This window comes from Carya illinoinensis, chromosome 7, assembly GCF_018687715.1.
Source record: "Carya illinoinensis cultivar Pawnee chromosome 7, C.illinoinensisPawnee_v1, whole genome shotgun sequence".
Classification (NCBI taxonomy): Eukaryota; Viridiplantae; Streptophyta; class Magnoliopsida; order Fagales; family Juglandaceae; genus Carya; species Carya illinoinensis.
Genome location: NC_056758.1, coordinates 40,945,655 through 40,964,502, shown reverse-complemented (window position 1 = coordinate 40,964,502; position 18,848 = coordinate 40,945,655). Strand labels below are relative to the sequence as shown.

The following is an 18,848-nucleotide window of genomic DNA, read 5'->3' as shown; positions in this document are numbered from 1 at the left end:
ATAATTAATATATGTGTCCTGATTGGACCAAAGGAAGTATTTATATTGTTTCTATATATATATATATATGTATTTTATGTCAATCACGGTCGACTCAACATATACTAAGAAGCCATTTGGAATCTGCATATTGCAACTTCTTAAAAGTTCTAAGCAATTAGTTGGGGAGGGCGCAGATGGAGAAATATTAGAGAAAATAGTGAGCTGCACAGACAAAAAGTAAAGTATTTTTAAAGACCACAATAAATTGGACATGTTGGGTCCAGCCTCTGCCTGACAGATACTTCAAGAATAATTGAGGCTCAAGTTGTACGTACCCAGTCTGCTTTACCAGTCATCAACTATATATATATATATATATACACTCTTGGAATATGCGTCTTGCATTCATTGATCTGAACATTTTACCTAAGGCTGATCAGGGTTAGATGCGATGAGATCATCAAATTTGCACAAGTTGCCTTGTATTTAACCTTTCGAGTACGTAGAAGGAAATGATCAAAACTCGAAAGAAGTTTAAGCAGTCTCCTCCCTAGATATCTGTCACCAGCTGTCATCTAGACAACCATTAATGTAGAAGGAACTATGTTTTCTTACTTCTTTTTTCTTTTGATGAAAGCCCTGGGTTTTTTTTTATCGGACATCATTGTTCACGCCTTTCGAATAAATGGCAAGCAAACTCAGCAATTGGTCTAGATTTACATCCTGTCATCCAATGATCGTGCATGAGAATGTATGTAATCTAGAAACCATGTCATAAAGTATTACGATCGATTTTCCGTCATTAATTTATGGTATATATGATTCAACTGCGATCAATAATTAGTTCAACATTAATGAAAAGTGTATATATATATAAGTCATGAATTTATATGCTGTTGTAAAGAGCAAAACCAGGTTCGGTGCTTCGTTTGTACTTACACTAATTAATGAGGCACTTTTCATTCTATACATTTTATAATGTTCGTTATTTTATTTTGAGTTTTTTTTTTTAAAATTTAGGTCATCACTTTTTCCCTTAAATATTAGGTATGCATGACGTGGAACCGACCATTTCCCTTAAATAAGGGTCTCAAATATCTCTTTTGAAATCTGCATGTAGGGCGTAATGTTCATAGTTAGTGGTCCACTTCAGCCATGCACTTAGCCCAAAACTTTAATAAAATGCTTTGACTAATTAAAGACTATACATATTACGGTAGCAATGGTAAGCATTAATGATCATTTTTATTTTTATTTTTGTCCCATTACTTTTTAAAAAGAATAAATTTCCAATTCTTGAGTCTCTGATCTACAAATGTCGGGCGCAAGGGTCCACTAAGATTACTGCGAACATGGGCTACTTATGTATCCAAGAGCTCAACTCAGTACGCATCACATGGCATCAACTGGATGGGTACGCGTGAATTTAGATTAATTGCCGACGATTGATCAAATTCTCCAAATTCTTCAAAAGGTGCATGGAAAATTAAACTCCTCGATCTGCATGCACATCAAACCCGTTAAGCTGGGTCGTTCTCATTCGGTGACTGGAGTACGTACTATGCAAAGTACTGCGGGTACTGGACAAAAATAAAGTTACTTACATAGTCATATTCCAAATAAAGATTGCCAGCTGAATAACTGAAACTTGATCACTCAACTGTAAACCGTGAATCTTCGGGCCAAAATATCAACATCATGATGAGTTCTAATTCATTATCTGTAACAAATTAAATAGAGTAGTATTATATATACTTATATTTTTATTTAATAATACTCATTTTGTTAGTTTTCTTTTAAAATTTAAAATATTTCATGATTTTAAGTCTATCAATAACTGATATGTAAAAAAATAAATTTTTGGTAAGTTTTTCTTAAATACATTAATGGTTTTCTAATTAAATAAGTTGGCAAAAGTAGCAGCACCACGTAATTATATATATAAGACCAGTACATGCATGACACAAACGTCATACAGGCCGGGTTTCTACTTCTGAATTTAAAGGTCTTGGCCGAGTGCAAAACCCTATTTTAGAAATGTTTGGCCTTTTTCTTTTAATTTACTGGAAATATATGCCAATGGATTAGCTTCCAGTTTTTTATCGATGTGAGGATGATCGAGGCCGAGCCACAGTACTATATATAAAATTTAATTATAGTTTAGCCACACCAATATCATTTTCATCGTGGACCCCGACTGAGCTAAAAAAATAACATGCACTTCTAAGAAAGGTGGCCCATATTAAATCCATGCTAGCTCTTTTAAACCCTAGAGAAAGTGGAGGGGTATTGCACGTGTGAAACTGATCACGTACGTGCTATGTGAGAGTTTGCTTGCATGCACCAAGCTTTGCTAGCTATAGTTGAGATTTGCTCGATCAAAGTAATTTTTCGGGATTGAGAAATTGGTTGGGACCATTCGCAATTATCGATTACATATACATATGTGACTCATGATAAACATGACCTAAATTATTATATATGTACATATATATAGACTGAGGACCACCTTTTTCTAAAGCCATAGGTTATGCATGGCTACTCACAGCCGATATATCTGCCAATCGTCGATCGTTTAATACTATCGATAAATAAATACGTTTTAATCACACGAGTATTTCTTCCCACAGATAGCCCAATCAGTCATATCCATGAACCACAAAAGCAACATGACCAGGCCGGTAAGGAGTTTGGCCATCAATATTGCTAAACTAATTAATATTATAATTAGTCTCTAAGATCAATCTTTGGAAAACAGCTCGTGCTTCGGGCTAACTTTGTCATTGACGAGTTCTTGGAGCTCCTGTTTTCACAACTTCTTTTCGCTATATCTCTCAGTTTGCATGCCAATGAGAGGTTCGGGTTGAGCCTGGCTGTATTGTTGAATTTCTGGAAAAACTCCCTGTGAGAGGCAACCGCGTCTCCGGTGGATGTTTTTGGAGCTCGAATTAGCCTTTCTTTTACAGCTTCGGAACAAAGGCCGCATACCCAATTTCCTGAATAATATTCTTGAACTTCTACGATGTAGGCCGGGGTGCAGTCCTCTTTGAGGCCACAGCATTTGCATTCAGCTTGCTCGACTTCATTGACTATGCCAATGGTCTCTAATTCCTTGCTATATTTTTCTATCTCCACAGAGATGTTGGAGACCACCTTTCGCAGCCTGATCTGTTCATTTTGGAGAGTAGCATAGAGAGAGGGGTAACCAGGCCATGCATTAGCTCGATAATATAACAAGTGAAATAAGCAATGCAACACTAAATTAACGACACTAATATATATATATATATATATATGATGAGGTAAAGGAGATGGAATACCTCTACTTCAGTAAGTGATGATGCCATTTCTTTCTAAAGAAGTTAGGTTCACTTCAATTCAGACTCATATATACATTTGTACGTACAAAAAATTGGCTGCTTTGGGTCTTTTAAAAGTGAGAAGAATCGATCTGATCTTAAAGTGGATATAATCAACAGGGAAGTCGATTTAGTTGTCATAATAGCTAGCTAAGCTAGCTTATCGATCGACAATTTCCAAGAGGATTGAACGCTTTACAGGCTAAAATATCTCAAATTTTACGGATGAGGCCGGTTGCTTTTCCATTAATGTGCAAATTGCAGAGCTAGTAGGATTGGCCAGTGGCCAGGCAGTAGCCATGTAGCTAGCTAGCTAGCTAGGGCTTTTTCTGCAATTTGCAGTGCAGCAACGATCGATATTGGAGAAGACATGGAAGGATCGTGCGTGGGTGCATGTTCGAGCTAGGGTATGAAATACTAATCGTTTTCCATACTCGTGAGGACTCACGAGATCCACTGTAAGGAATCCGATTTGATTGTGTTTTGCTAAAGCACATGCATGCATGAGACAGACGTAAGTGCATCTTTGTAATTCAACTGGCCCGATCTTACCATATATATCTTAAACTGCATGCTTGTAGTCATATAGATGATCAAAGCTGTAGAATATTTTTAAGAACGGAGAGAGGAAATTAAATGAAGCTCGATCGGGAACTAGAAGAGAGAATTAGCAGTCAAAAAGCACCATTTATATTTCTCTCTCTTTTCCTAATTAGTTGATTTTGACCACATTAATTTGGAGAATGGAATGAAAAGAGAGAACTGCGAGCAGTAGTGAAGTAGTTTGTCGATAACAGTAAAATGTTTTGAGTTAAAAGTACTCTTTTTGAAGTTTTCAAAAATAAAAGAGAAAAAATTAAATAAAAATATTATAAGTTAAAATATTATTATAAAATTATTTTTTAATATTATTTTTATTTTAGAATTTGAAAATTTTTAATTATTTTTTGTATTTTGTTTAGAAATTTGAAAAAATTGGAATGATTAGATAGTGAATAGATCAGTAAATTGAATTTTTCAAAAGCAAAAAAAAGATTAAAAAAATTTGTATTTAACTTTTAAATAATATTTAAAAAGGAGAATCGAGATAGATGGATTCCAAAGGAGAGCTTTGTCGCCCCCTCAGAAGTTGCAGTGTTCTATTTGGGTCACGGCCTTCTTAATCTTCGTATGGATGCAGCCCATTACAATACATTTTTGTGTAACCAAGCACGGCCTTCTTAAAGCTGAATAAAATTTGTGGGTCTCGGACTCGGCCACATCTTCTACGAGTCACAGGTTAACTACAAGCCTGGAGACGACAGGCCCAAGTTTCTCCCAACAGACTGATTTAAAAATAAAATACTTGTTTATTGACATTCTGTATATACGTATGCCACTCGAACCTATCTTTTGTAACGAAAAATTCTACTCATTCTTCGGCCAAAAACAAAAGGACCGTCTCGATTCTCTACTAGTTAACTTTTAGGCGGTTTCCGATCACAGTTTTTTAGGCGGTTTCCGATCGCAGCCCCTCTCTCTCTCTCTCTGTAAAGGTATATTTATTAGTCAAAATAATAATAAAATATTATTAATTTAATTTTTTATTAGTTTTAACTTTTTCTTTTTTTATATATATTTTTCAACTCAAACCTATTGCAAATTATATGAACCCAAGTACCTATATATAAAAATAATAATTAGTGGTGCAAATATTATGTAGCAACAAATTATCCAAAAAATAAAAATGAGAGGGAGATTAATATAAACTATCCAATCGACCATGCAAGGGAATATTAGAGACTAATCCGATCGACTATGCAAGGGAATATATGTGAAATAACTCTTTACATGCGGTACTACGTACCAATCTAAACGTGTTTTTGATACCATAATATATATTTTTATAGGAAAAATTTAGTTACAAGCATCATTACGTATTAATATATACATCAATCTAATGAGATTGGTCAAAAAGTAGATTTGATTGAAAATCGTGCTAATTTAAATTTTGAATATGAATGAATCAGTATTGATACGTGACTTTACTTATAAGTAACAAAACTCATTTTTATATAACTTTTTCCCGTATATATATCTCTCCCTCTCTTTTTAAATTATTTCTTTCGCTTCCTATTTCTTTTCATCTATCTTTTTCTATATCAATATAACTTTCTCCATTTTTTTCATTTGTCTATATCTTTATTGAGATCCAGAATAAAATTTGAAGATCAAGCAATATTGTTGTTTTGCAAAAGTTTATCATAATTAAAATTGGAAAGTCTTGATTGGGATTGATATTGATGCATGCTAACTACAAATCAACCAGTGCACTTGAAGATAAAGTGCAAATATACTCATGATTACTAAATTTCAAATTAAATATATATATTAGGAAAACTCTACTCTGACCGAGGGGAGTCGCTGATTTATTTAATGTTTAAGGAAGTGTTTTCTTATGAATTTATGATTTTTATTTATTTTTTAAAAATGTTTTAAAGAATTTTAAACAAATTTAAAAAATTACGCAATCGGTGAAGAACTTCGGTGGCTTTTATCTATCACCGGCCGAGATACTATTGCTTACAAACTAAGTACCCATCGTTACAGATCACTTGATGAAATTAGAATGATATATATGATTTTTTTCTTGACAACGTCGTCTAACAACTAGCCCTTGCATGCAGTGAAAGTCCGAGCAGATTGAGATTCGATGTAAGTTAGTGTAGGGGAAAGAGATGTTGAAAGTCTTCAAGAGGTGCATGTAATTTATCGTTTCATCTACAAAAATGCCACTGCTCTTGGACAGGGCATGTAGCAAACGTTGGGGGTATGAGAAAAGGCAAAAGTGGCTGCAGGCAACCACTGGCGAATAGCTACACCCAAATAATATAATTGGCCATGCAGATTTCTCGCGAGCTAGCTGATGATCATGCACCAACATATATATATATATATATAATAAGAAAGTACGGCCCCATCCTCTTTGGTGGCTCAGTCATTGACCACAGTCCGGTCGACGTACAACCTCCCTCGTGATCGCCGGAATACAACTTGAGCTCCTTGCAAGCCCACCCTTCTTTAGATCAACCACCTTATCTCTTGGACTCTGAGACTTGGCTCTGTTTGATCTTGGGCTCTTCTTCAAAATCTCTTTGATGGCCTCAGCTTGGTACAACGCAGGATATGACCTTCCAATCCTGTTGAACCTGACACACGCAGTCATGTGCTTATTCAAAGCCTCCTCTCTTTTCACTCCATTCTTCTCCATCTCTTCACTCACAGCCACAGCGCACAGCCCACAGATTAACTTCCCCGAGAACTTTTCACGCACGCTATTTATGTATTCCGGGGTGCACTCTTCTGACATGCCACAGCACTCGCACAGGGCCTCCTCTACCTCCGATATGGGTGGGAGGTGTGCGTCGATGTCTTCTTTGCTTAGCTCCAATGAGATGTCGGATATTGTTCTTTGGAGACTTGCCATTGAAAGCTTTGGTGGTGGCTTACTAACGTTTTCCCTCTTGTAGTGGGACCCGATGGGATTTTCTGTGTGTGGAGCCATGAGGATGAAGGATAGCTTTAATTGAAGTCGGATTGTGGGAGAGTTTTCTTTGGAACGAGTTCAGAAATTTGAGGACTGTCTCATGTGGGAAGCAAGGTGTGGATTGCCAATGTTCTTATTTATAATGGTCTTCTATATCTACAGAAACCTAGCTAAGATCAGCAGATGTATGTGGACCATAAACGATGTTACTTCAGCAATCAATAAATGAGAGAGAGAGAGAGAGAGAGAGAGAGAGAGAGAGAGAGAGAGAGAGAGAGAGTACCTACCCTTAATAACCTGGATTTGTCTTGAAGATATCAGAAAATATCAGCCTTTTCTACGTCTATATTAATTACAGTAGCCAATACAGCGCGCGTACATACGAACTTTCGGTTTCATTTGGTGGTTTTGGCTTTTTGGGACAAGTAATTAATTCACATTATATTAGAGGAGAGAAGTCCTCCGAGTATAACGACACTATATTTTTGCAGAATCACACCTTTTGCGAATTCCGGTAAAGGGAAAGAAACAAAAAACTGTGGTTATTCACATGAAGATTCAGTTCAACCATACATATGCAGTCCTTATTTCAGCTTCTTCTTCTTTTTTTCTTTTGGTGAGAGGCATGAGACGTTGTGGAGAATGGCTTTTGGCTCTGTTTTTTTCAGATTAAAGGCAGAAACAAATTAATAAATTTTCCAAAAAGAATAATATGGGTTTGTCTTTACACATCCGATTGATCCAAAGAACTCTAGAATCACGAGAAACATAGTCAATCATGTGAGAGAGATAAGAGGGATGCAGAGAAAGTGCCATGCACTTGTCAGATGGATGATTTAAAGGAAAAAAAAAGTATTACAATCACATGTATCATGAAACGGGAAAATAAGAAGTGGAGTAATGATATACAATCGTGAAACGTGTAAATACTGTATAATTATTTAAAAAATAAATAAAATTTACAATTTAAAAAATTAGTTTTTTTTTACGTGAGTCTCTTATTAATTTATTTATTTTTTTAAAATTACACAATATTTATATAATCATGACTACAACTATCATTTTTTTAATTCCGGCTTCAGCCTCCCAGTTTCAGGCTTTACTTTGGGGAGCAGAAAGCAGGTCAAGAGAAACCAGTCTTGATCTCTTGCTGCCTGCATTCCCGAATCCCGGATTGGAAAAATAAATCTCGACGGAAAGGGCGTTGAGTGCGTGGATTTGTTTTATGAGAAAAGACCACGTCACCAAGGGCGACGTACACCCTTCATTTTCAGGGCTGAATAATGTTTGATAAGTCCTAATAAAAATATATTAAAAAAAGTTAAAAAAATACTTAAAAAATTGTACTAGTAAGAGCTCCAGCGGTTGGGTTTAAGCCCGCAGATTCAGTCCGAAAAGGCAGGCCCATTAGGGGGAAGGCCTATCTTTGATTCACACTTCGGAAGCTCGACTATTCACAAATAATACACCAACAAAAAGTTGTATGAAAGAAACCTGACTGCAGCGACTACATGTCGACCCAGTACATCTGTGCGAAAGGCCCAATTGTTGGCATAAAGCAAAGTCCGTCCGTTAGATCCACAGGCCCCGCAATTTAAGGGACAGATGTGCCATTTCATTCATTCATTAATTAACGCAAACGGTCCAAAAGGGGTCGGTGCTTTATGAAAAGAAAGTGACACCAGGTCCCGCCTCGAGGTTCGGATCATCCTACTTAAATCAGTTCATCATTTTTAATCCTACCAGGTCATATTTCCTAACAAAATAAACGTGGCAAAAGTTTTATAAATAGTGATAATTATGCCACGTCATCTATTTTTTATATTAAAATTATTGATCAGTTTCAGCTGATGTAAAAATATATTATTAATTTAAAATTAAAAAATTTATAGGAAATTATCATTTAAAAAATAATAATAATTTATTGGGAAAAACTGAAAAGTACAATTTCTCCCTATTTTTGTCTTGCGTGTACACAGAAACCACCTTAATTGGAAAAATCCCAAACAAATTGTGGCCAAATATTATAGCTAAGGAAGGAAAGGCAATAATTCAAGGTAAGAGCTCCTTTTATGAATAAAGTTTAATCCCTGCATTTTATGGATCGAATGCACAACCGATCTTATCGGGATCATTACCCCACCGTCCATCTTTTCGGTTTTCCTCAAAGTGTCACTGTTGAAAAGTACGTAAACCAAAGCAGCAGAGCTGTCCTTTTAGAGGAGGCTTTTCCTATAATTTTAATTTTGTGTTTTCTAATAGTTTAAAGAATGTATTGAAATTTTATTATTAATAAATTCAAAACATATATATATATATGTCAGCTTTTAAAGTGTTATTGGATAAGAAACTTTATAAAAGACATATTTTGATATGATATAGTAGATATATTTATAATTAAAATAATTTTAAAATTTAATTTATCACATTAAATTATATTAATTTATAAATTTATTTTTATTAAAAAAAATTGTGCGCCTACATTTTTTTTTTTTTTAATTACTTTGTACATTGCCGTGATACTGATTGGGTTAGTAGGGTTGGCGGTGATGGGAAGTGCGTGAAAGGACAAAAAATGAATTTGTGGTGAGCCTCCAAGAACCTATACCCGTGAAAAAAGAATCCCACTGGCAAATAATGCAGAGAGAGTTGTGAGGTTCCAAGTGGATTCGCTCTTTCAAGTTTCAATATTCGGTTTGACGTAGAAGCTTCGTTGTCCTTTCGCCGTCTCTTTCGCGCGTGCTCAAAAGTCAAAGAAAAGAATCAGACAAATATTATATGCGGGTTTTTCATTTTATTAAAGCTTTATATAGGCTTGACCAGTGAAACCAAAAGTGCCCGGTTGAATACAGAGAGCGGTGGTTTTTGCGTTGCATTGGAATACAATATTACATGAATGTCTCGGTTTGGACATCATGTGTTTGTTATAATGCCGTAATGCGCGTTGATGGAAGATGAAGATTGTGGTTTGGTTTGAGTTGGTCACCAATATTTGTTGCTAAAACGTCTTGTTATATATATATATATATATGTATGTATATATATATATATATGACCTTTTGCCTTTTGGATGACTCATTCTGCAGGCCACATCCTCAATAGTTTTTCGAATTGTCATTATTAAAATTGCTGGTCTTGTTTTGATATATTCAAACGGTTTGATTCTTTTCGGGACATGACGACAGATAACGAATCTGTAATCTTTTTTCTTGTTTTTCTTGTTTTTTTGGTTAAAATACCTCGATCGTTATTCAAGATATATAACAACAAACTAATATATACTTTTTACATAGAACTTTTTATAATGAGTTTTAATTTTCAAAGAAATTCGACAATCGTAATTTGGGTGATAAAGGAATGGATTAGATTTATAAAACTTGTGACAATTCAGACTTATTTGTTAATATGCAACATATATTAATGTCTGTCACGTCATTAATATTATGTGAATGTTACTTTATTTTATATATTACGAGTAAAAAAAATTCCTTAAAATTATGGAGAAAAAACAATAAGGTTAAAATTCCATTATCAGTGTAAAGAACGAAAAATATTAATTATTTGTTTTAAGCGACGATTAAATCATAAAGCAAAATATTAAATTCATTTTAAGCTTTATCATAAAAATTTATCTTAGATCAGAATAGTGATCGGTATCAGTCTTCTTAGTCCTTATGAATTATGCTACGATCTAGATGACCCTAATGTTAACTGTCCTAGGAATCCACTAATAAGAGGCCACGTCATCGATTTAATGGGTCTGTCCAGTCCGGTTTCTCTTAGGATGTGGGACCAGCCGTATACGACAAGCAATTAGGGCCGTCATCGTAGGACCCACGTGCACAGACCGCGTTTAACGAGACTTCCTCACCTTGTCCATAAATTACACACTACGAGCATAGTCTATAAATATACAGTTTTAGGGGCAGAAGTTTCTTCCCTTTCTTTCTCTCTCTCCCTTGCCGTCCGTCCCTTTATGCGCGTATCTGTGTGTTGCAACTATCTCTCGGTGATACGGAAAGAATCCATCTCAGCCATCCATGTCGACGGCCGAGATGGAACAACTGACCTCGGGGGCGAGTAACCGGATCATTCCAATCCTGAAGACCCTAAGGGCCTCCCTCATTTTCGTCTACACAATTCTCATATCTCTCGTCCTCTTCATCCTCCCGCGCCGGCCCCGCCGGCTCTCTCCATCCACGGTGGCGCCTCTGACTCAAGCGCCACCTTCCAAGTGTTCCAAACGTAGAATGGAAGACGAAGACACCGCGAGAAGGAGAGCCTTAGCCGAGGATTTGGACATGGGCTTCGAGACTCGCGACGGGGACTGCCGATGCCGATGGTCCAAGTTCCTGTTCTCAGGGGTACGTGGGAACGCCCTCTTCTGCCGGTCGTGGCTTCCGGTCTCCTCTGAATTGAAGTAAGGTTTTTGGAAGAATTAATGTTTTTAGTTCATCTATCTGCCTAACATGGTCGGTTTGGCTAGGAAATGACACCAAACTGAAAATCTGGGCGTTAAATTGTAGGAGAAGGAAGTAAATTGGAATTTTTCTTTTATTGTTTCGAATTGGAAGAGCGGAATAATCATCAATTGAAATTTAATATTCCACAATCCGTTTTAAGAGTGAAATGTTACTTTTGGTTCAACTTTTACCGTGAATACATTATTTGGATGCTATCTATCCAAAAGAAAAAATCATAATTTCGTAAGGAATTTAGTTACTAATTTCTATGTTGCTCTGTTTGATGGAAAAAGGAGAAAATGAACCCTTCTTCCTTGCATCACCTAGTCATATTGTGGCGTCTTAATTCTGCTGGAGGTTCCGAGTTGGTTGCAAGGAAAATACCTGAATGGTTGGTTAAAGGTTTTAAACTTTGTCGAATCTTAGCCTTATAGGGTATTATCCAAAGCATAATTTTTCCAAATGAGTTTTCAATTCAACCCTGTACTGTTTCAGTGTTGTTTTGCTATATCTCTATTACCTATGTCGGTCTGTTTATGAAGTGAATTTTGTATTTCTTTTTGTGTATGTACCATGCTTTGTTAATATACCTATTGTGAGCCTTGGAGCCAATCTGCAAGGGGTTGGTTGTTAACTTGGATTATTGTATGATGTATATACATTACAGTATTTTCTAATAAAACTCTGGCGCACCAGGAGTCACACTAGACGAAAGGATTAACAGGGCTCTGGTTCTGTGCCACTCATCTTTAGCATGTACTGTTTTTACATTTGTTGCTGTTGCATTAATTCATCTGTTCTATCTGTCTACTTATATCCTAAGCATGAGTGTTTTGTGATTTCAGGGGTGTATTGATTATAATTCATGGGCTTAATGAGCACAGGTAACTTTGGTTTTCTCAACTCCTTTTTCGATATTAGTACTCATAATTGATCATTTTAATAGCGTTTGGGATCTCATCCATGGTCTACCCTAAGTTGTTAACTACTAGATTTTAAGAATTTTTATTTTTTATTTTTTAACTTGGTGTTCATTTTCAGTGGAAGATATGCTCATTTTGCAAGGCAACTAACATCATGCAATTTTGGTGTCTATGCGATGGACTGGATAGGTAGCTATGTCCGGAAAACTTTTGGTTGAGTTGTTTCACTTTAATAGTTCTTAAATGACAAATGTTACTTTTATAACAAGAAAGTACAAGTTTCATATTGGTAATCTCTTACTCGGCAAGAAGAAATTTGAAGCTGTTATTTTATTTCTTTCTTTTTCTCTTTCTTTTTTAATGTATCCTTCGAATGATTTTTTTCCTTCTCCTGGCATTTGAAACAATAATAGTCTGGATTATGATATGGATACTTCAAAATATCTCGAGAAATAATGTCCTCGATGCAGTTTTATTAATTTGGAGTACCAGCACTTTTTTTTCTTTGTATATGATCGTGCTATCATGGACTTGAAAAATTATCATGTTATTATAGAAAACGTGTACATCCTTTTTTTATTTTTTTCTGGTAATCATTCTCCATCTGAGATGATTAAAAAGAAAGTGTGAGGTGATGGGTTTTTCTTTTCTTTCTATATAGGTCATGGTGGGAGCGATGGATTGCATGGATACGTTCCTTCACTTGACCATGTTGTTGCAGACACTGTAAGTGTAGTCATAATTCTGTCAATCTTGCAATTGAGTTTATATACATTTAAGTGAACAGAATTCATATTACTTTCTTTTAGTCGGGTAAAATAAAATCAGAATTCAGATTACTCGTGAGAATTTCTTTTTAAGTGATTTCCCATCTTTCACTCTCTTTCTTTTTAAAATCTCAATCTTACATTGATTTTTTTTCCAGTCCTGTGGCTTTCTTTTCAATGCAATAAAAATTGTAATATAGGAAACAGAGTAAGTATTATTTAGTTTATTAAATTATAGAAAGGGCTCACTTATGTTTGTCACCTTAGGCCTCAAAATCTATTGAGCCAACTTTGGTTATGGTCAAGTCAATGCTACCTAATCTTTGTTAGAACCATTCAGTTTCATTTCATTTTTGTGAGTCATATCTTAGTAGTTTTGAATGCATAACGTTCCAAAATACCTTTCTATGAGCTCTATGTTGCCTTTTTAACAGGGGGCTTTCCTAGAAAAACTTAAAACGGAGAACCCTGGAATTCCATGCTTCCTCTTTGGTCACTCCACAGGAGGTTCTGTGGTTTTGAAGGTAAGGGGTTTGAACAGATCGACTAGTTGAGCTGCTTTGATATTTGATAGTTTTAATATGAAATTTACCCATTTGATTAGGCGGCTTCATACCCTCAAGTTGAAGGCATGCTGGAGGGAATTATACTGACCTCACCAGCTTTGCGCGTGAAGCCAGCACATCCAATTGTTGGTGTAAGTATTTTTGGTTTCACAGAGTTCCAATAATCTAATAGGTACAACGCATACACATTGAAGTTGAGTGGCAGAAAACCACTAACTCATATGTGTTTTGAGAATTGTATTTGATGAATAATGCGTGCTTGATAATTGAGGAAAATATTATATTGGTGATTCCATGCTGGTAAAATTTTTACATGAGAAAATTTCTACCCGATGTCTTTATGCAGGCTGTGGCTCCTATATTTTCTCTGGTTGCTCCAAAGTTACAGTTTAAAGGTGCAAACAAAAGGGGCATTCCAGTTTCTAGGGATCCTGAAGCACTGTTGGCAAAGTACTCGGATCCATTAGTATATACGGGTCCCATAAGGGTTAGAACAGGCCACGAGATATTGCGCATTTCCTCTTATTTAATGAGGAACTTTAGGTCAGTGACTGTCCCATTCTTGGTCCTCCATGGAACTGCTGATAAAGTCACGGATCCTCTAGCCTCAAAGGATCTGTACAACGAGGCGGCATCCAAGTTCAAAAACATAAAGCTGTATGATGGCTTCTTGCACGACCTTCTCTTTGAGCCTGAACGAGAGGAGATTGCACGGGACATAATTGCCTGGATGGAGAAAAGATTAGGTGCTGGTCTTGGAAATGTTGTTAATATCTGGTAAAATAAAACATCTTGCCAGAGAAATGTAGTATCTGAATATATAAGGAATCGTATTAATAGACGCTAATCTATCTACATGATGTACGTCTTGGAGGTTGGCATTACGTACAGCGCAAAACTTCTTTTCAATCAATTGACTGTGCTTTTATTGAACGGCTCAAGCTCTTTGGAAAACTTTTACAAGTATATATATGTTTCTTTTAGTAATTAAAAGTTGATGATGGGAAGAACATATCATAAATTATAAACACTAGCTCGTTGTTGAAAGACTTTTTTAAAAAAGTATCTGGTTCTCCATCAGAGAAAAGTGATCGCAGTGATTGATCGGAATGAGAGAGATTTAACGGGTATTGACGGTATTGGCTGTTGTAATTGTCAAGGGCTGGTCGTCTTGTCGAAGAAATTGCTTAATTGGCAGACAAAACATATGCATCACCGTCAATTCGCATCTAAAGTTCATTTGCCATTTGTTTTCCTTTCTTATTTTTTGTTGATCAAAGAACGGAAAATATTATTTTCAACTATTAAAATAATGGAAAAATAACAACCATGCAATATTAAATGTTTTCCTTAATTTCCTAAATACAATATCTCCAAATTGGGCGTGAACTCTTTCGAGTACCATACCACATCACCATTATCTATCTGCACGTTTTTGCGCCATCCCCTGAATGTACGTATTTCCTACGCAACCTCCAAATGTTTTATTAGGATCTCAAATTAATAGGCCAATTTCAAGACTTCAAAACATGATTACATGAGGTTTAATATCAGGGTGCATGATGTACGTTCTTTATTTCCAAATGTTAAAACTTAAGAACAAAAGCACAGCAGGAAATCGAGAAATAATATTATAAATACCATACATCTAAAGCCATATTTCAGGTTGCGGGTAGGAGGGCATCTTCAATCTTCTTTACCATAAACTGAAGACTAGACTCGATAAAAGAGCTAAACTCTTCAAATCCCTGCCCTTGGATCGGATCACACAGGAATGACCACTCGATCTTGCACCCACGTTCGCCTTCATCATCGTGGATTGGCAATACTCTCATCGTCGCGACGTATGACTTGAAGCCGATGTTATTATCAATAACTTCATAGCTCAAACACCGTTTGATGGGATCAATCAGCAGCAGCTTCTCTTTGGCCCACATGGTGATCACCGATCCCTCTTGGCCGCCTGATGATGATGGTACTGTGGAGGCGCAGTAGCGGATCAGGCCAGGCTGGCCAGGGATCCCATCAACATGGTAACACGTATCAATACGAAAGCACTTGTGTAGGTTGCAGAAGTCCTCCAAGAAAGGCCATACTTCATGTGCTCTTGCGGTGGGGAGTTGTGCAGAGGTTTTTCCTTCCCATTTTAAAGGCTGTGTTTCCTCTTCCATGTGTGCGTTCGAGATACAATGGATAAGAAAGCTATCGGTTCAATCGAGAATCAACCTGTATATATGGTTTTAGTGGGTGTTCTGTTTAGGGACAAGAAGGAATATTACCAAAATACCACCACATGACCGCTGACCCAGTGCTCTTGAATATGGGATGATGCTACATCCACAAAACGCCAGGAACCTAGCAGTGTTGTATATATATATTTTTTAAAGCATTTTTGTGTATGTTATTTGATAAAAAATCATCTATAGTAATGACGTGCTATGCCTATAACTGCAGTGTTTGGGAATATGAGTTTGCTGTAGTGATGTTTGTATGCAAAACAGAAACAAAAAATAAAACTTTTGCTCAATTTGTTATGGTTTGTTTTTTCTTTTTATGTTCTGCAGCTTTTGACTCATGGATATTTGTATATTTGGATGCATCATGTAGCACGGTATTCTGTAGCTTGTTTTTTGACACGTGGAGATCTAGATCTATAGATCTGTAGTCTGTAGTCTATTTGTTAATAAGATAATGATGTCTTAAATATTCACTTTGGTTGGCTGAAAGAAGTGGAAAAGCATTTTGATAGTTGTAATTGAATTCTGTGGCCGCCCTGACCTTAAAGTAAAACTTGAACCAACAAATTTCGTGACTTTTAGGTGCTATATATAGGTGACAAATTTTTGCCTTGTTTATTTTGAGTACTTTGTTTTAATGGGAATGTTTGAAATGTATTTTTATGAGCATGTTTGTTTTCTCTTAAAGGCGTGAAAATTTTTATGGGTTATGCCGGTTTGTTCTTTTACTTTTGGGGTTTGTAAAATGCACGTTAACAAATTCAAATACGAAGAATGAAGGTTACGTCGTAGTAGAAAAATAAAAATAAAAAAATAAAAAGTAGCTAGTATTTTTGTTCATTTTCCTTTGCTTGTCGGTGACGAATTCATAGATGGAAAGTTGAATTTGATGAATAATGCGTGCTTGATAATTGAGGAAAATATTATATTGGTGGTTCCATGCTGGTAAAATTTTTACATGGGAAAATTTCTACCCGATGTCTTTATGCGCGCAGGCTGTGGCTCCTATATTTTCTCTGGTTGCTCCAAAGTTCCAGTTTAAAGGTGCAAACAAAAGAGGCATTCCAGTTTCTAGGGATCCTGAAGCACTGTTGACAAAGTACTCGGATCCATTAGTATATACGGGTCCCATAAGGGTTAGAACAGGCCACGAGATATTGCACATTTCCTCTTATTTAATGAGGAACTTTAGGTCAGTGACTGTCCCATTCTTCGTCCTTCATGGGACAGTCACGGATCCTCTAGCCTCAAAGGATCTGTACAACGAGGCGGCATCCAAGTTCAAAAACATAAAGTTCTATGATGGCTTCTTGCATGACCTTCTCTTTGAGCCTGAACGAGAGGAGATTGCACGGGACATAAAACATCTTGCCAGAGAAATGTAGTATCTGAATATATAGGGATTTGTATTAATAGACGGTAATCTATCTACATGATGCACGTCTTTATTTAACGGCTCAAGCTCTTTGGAAAGCTTTTACAAGTATGAGAAAACCTTTGGGCCGGTTAGACCTATAATCCACAATAAACAGCCCCCCAATGATAGATTGCCACGTATACTTTCCAGTATAATTTATGTGTGACCGCACTGCATACAATCCGTCGCACCTTCCCCCACCTTGCGCAACCAGAGAGGGACATTGCCTGCGTCTTCTTCAACTTTTTCTTCTTCAACTGCGTTCTCCAATATACTTTAATTTTTCTTCATATTTTTTGTGTTCGACGACTGGAGGGAGGGTGCTTGACCGTGCTTTTTCCTAAGTGGTCATTACCTTTTCTTCTTCCCTCTTCCACCGAAGCCCCCAAGTTCCAACCCCAAAAATTCTCCTACCCAATCCGTGTTTTTTATCTCTTTGTTGAAACAGATCGATTATAAGAAATTTTTTGGGCTCTTTTTGTGTTTTGAATGGCAGCAAATTATAGACAGTGGGGGTGGGGCTTAGAGGATCGTGATAGACAAGGAAGTTCTACTGTGTGGGGGAGTAAATCTAGTAGTATATGAAACAGGGAACAATGCTGATCTAGTGCATTCGTGTCAAACACTTTCTGCTATATGCAGTAAAAATGAACCCCAAGAGAATATAGCAATGAAGGGCCTTGCAGAATATATCTCTTCTTGATGATGGACAAGGCACGACACTTTCTTCATTGACAGTGAGGTTTGGGTTTCTTTTTTATTTTTTCTATTTTTATTTTAACACAATAGTACCTTTTTGTTTTTCAAAGTGGTTTGAGTATTTGGAGCCATTGATGTCAAAAGAGCTTCTCTATTAATTTCCCGGCAACTTGGTCTGTCGGACTGAGATGGTTGCGGTTGAACTTCCAAAACTGTTGGGCAGTGGTGCAAACGGACGGAAGAGATGACCGACCCCTCACAGCGAGCAATGGTTTTCGATTCCGACGGAAGAGATGGCAAGGTCTCGGTGAGATGTGTTATGAAAGATAAAGGGGTGTGATTCAAACTGCAGGGGCGACCTAGCTTTCTAATCATATGTGGCTGCACCTATGCCCTTTTTGGTGTGATTTCTGATGTGGCTGATGCTGATAGGAGGGCTGATTATCTCTATTTAACGGCCGGACCGCTTAGAAGCGGCTCTGTACAAGTATATATATGTTTCTTTTAGTACTTAAAAGTTGATGATGAGAAGAACATATCATAAACAAACACCATAGCTCGTTGTTGAAAAATGTTTATTAAAAAAGTATCTGGTTCTCCATCACAGAGAAGTGGTCGCAGTGATTGACCAGTTCGACAGAGTTATGACGGATGGTATTGACGGTATTGGCTGTTGTAATTGTCAAGGGGTGGTTGTCGAAGAAATTGTTAAATATTTTAATATAAATATTAGTAATTAGATCTTTGATTTTTAATAATCTATAATAATAAGACAATAATAAATAAATACGTATATTTCTCCTTACATTAATGAAGAAATTAATTTGACTATGAGGGAAGGATTATCTTAACAACTTTACTTCCGAATATCTCCCGATGGCTAGAGGTACAATAATATTATAGGTAAGA

At 36.4% G+C, this 18,848-nt stretch overlaps 5 protein-coding genes across 6 annotated transcripts; 2 read left to right on the top strand and 3 right to left on the bottom strand.

The window, feature by feature from the left end:
• Positions 1-2,709: 2,709 nt before the first annotated feature.
• On the bottom strand, positions 2,710-3,329 carry LOC122316408. Its single transcript, XM_043132925.1, has 2 exons — positions 3,303-3,329; positions 2,710-3,150 (listed from the first exon to the last, which is right to left on the bottom strand). The coding sequence occupies exons 1-2, from the start codon at positions 3,327-3,329 to the stop codon at positions 2,710-2,712; spliced, it is 468 nt and encodes a 155-aa protein (XP_042988859.1).
• Positions 3,330-5,855: 2,526 nt separating this feature from the next.
• LOC122315246 lies at positions 5,856-7,276 on the bottom strand. The gene is made up of 2 exons (XM_043131061.1): positions 7,155-7,276; positions 5,856-7,023 (listed from the first exon to the last, which is right to left on the bottom strand). The coding sequence occupies exon 2, from the start codon at positions 6,883-6,885 to the stop codon at positions 6,319-6,321; it is 567 nt and encodes a 188-aa protein (XP_042986995.1). The 5' UTR covers positions 6,886-7,023; positions 7,155-7,276; the 3' UTR covers positions 5,856-6,318.
• Positions 7,277-10,773: 3,497 nt separating this feature from the next.
• Positions 10,774-14,519, top strand: LOC122315992 (monoacylglycerol lipase). 2 transcript variants are annotated; one of them, XM_043132384.1, is made up of 8 exons: positions 11,149-11,287; positions 12,027-12,086; positions 12,176-12,214; positions 12,372-12,442; positions 12,915-12,979; positions 13,455-13,544; positions 13,625-13,717; positions 13,933-14,519. In XM_043132384.1, coding segments are annotated over exons 2-8 (795 nt in total). In that variant the 5' UTR covers positions 11,149-11,287; positions 12,027-12,084; the 3' UTR covers positions 14,368-14,519. The 2 variants fall into 2 exon arrangements, with proteins under 2 accessions (XP_042988317.1, XP_042988318.1); XM_043132383.1 differs by lacking the exon at positions 12,027-12,086 and having other exon boundaries at positions 10,774-11,287.
• A 617-nt stretch (positions 14,520-15,136) lies between these two features.
• LOC122315993 (lachrymatory-factor synthase) lies at positions 15,137-16,022 on the bottom strand. Its single transcript, XM_043132385.1, has one exon. It carries the CDS (start codon positions 15,755-15,757, stop codon positions 15,248-15,250), a length of 510 nt encoding a protein of 169 aa, XP_042988319.1. The 5' UTR covers positions 15,758-16,022; the 3' UTR covers positions 15,137-15,247.
• A 778-nt stretch (positions 16,023-16,800) lies between these two features.
• Positions 16,801-17,208, top strand: LOC122316407 (monoacylglycerol lipase-like). The gene has a single exon (XM_043132924.1). The coding sequence runs from the start codon at positions 16,801-16,803 to the stop codon at positions 17,206-17,208; it is 408 nt and encodes a 135-aa protein (XP_042988858.1).
• The last annotated feature ends 1,640 nt before the right edge of the window (positions 17,209-18,848 follow it).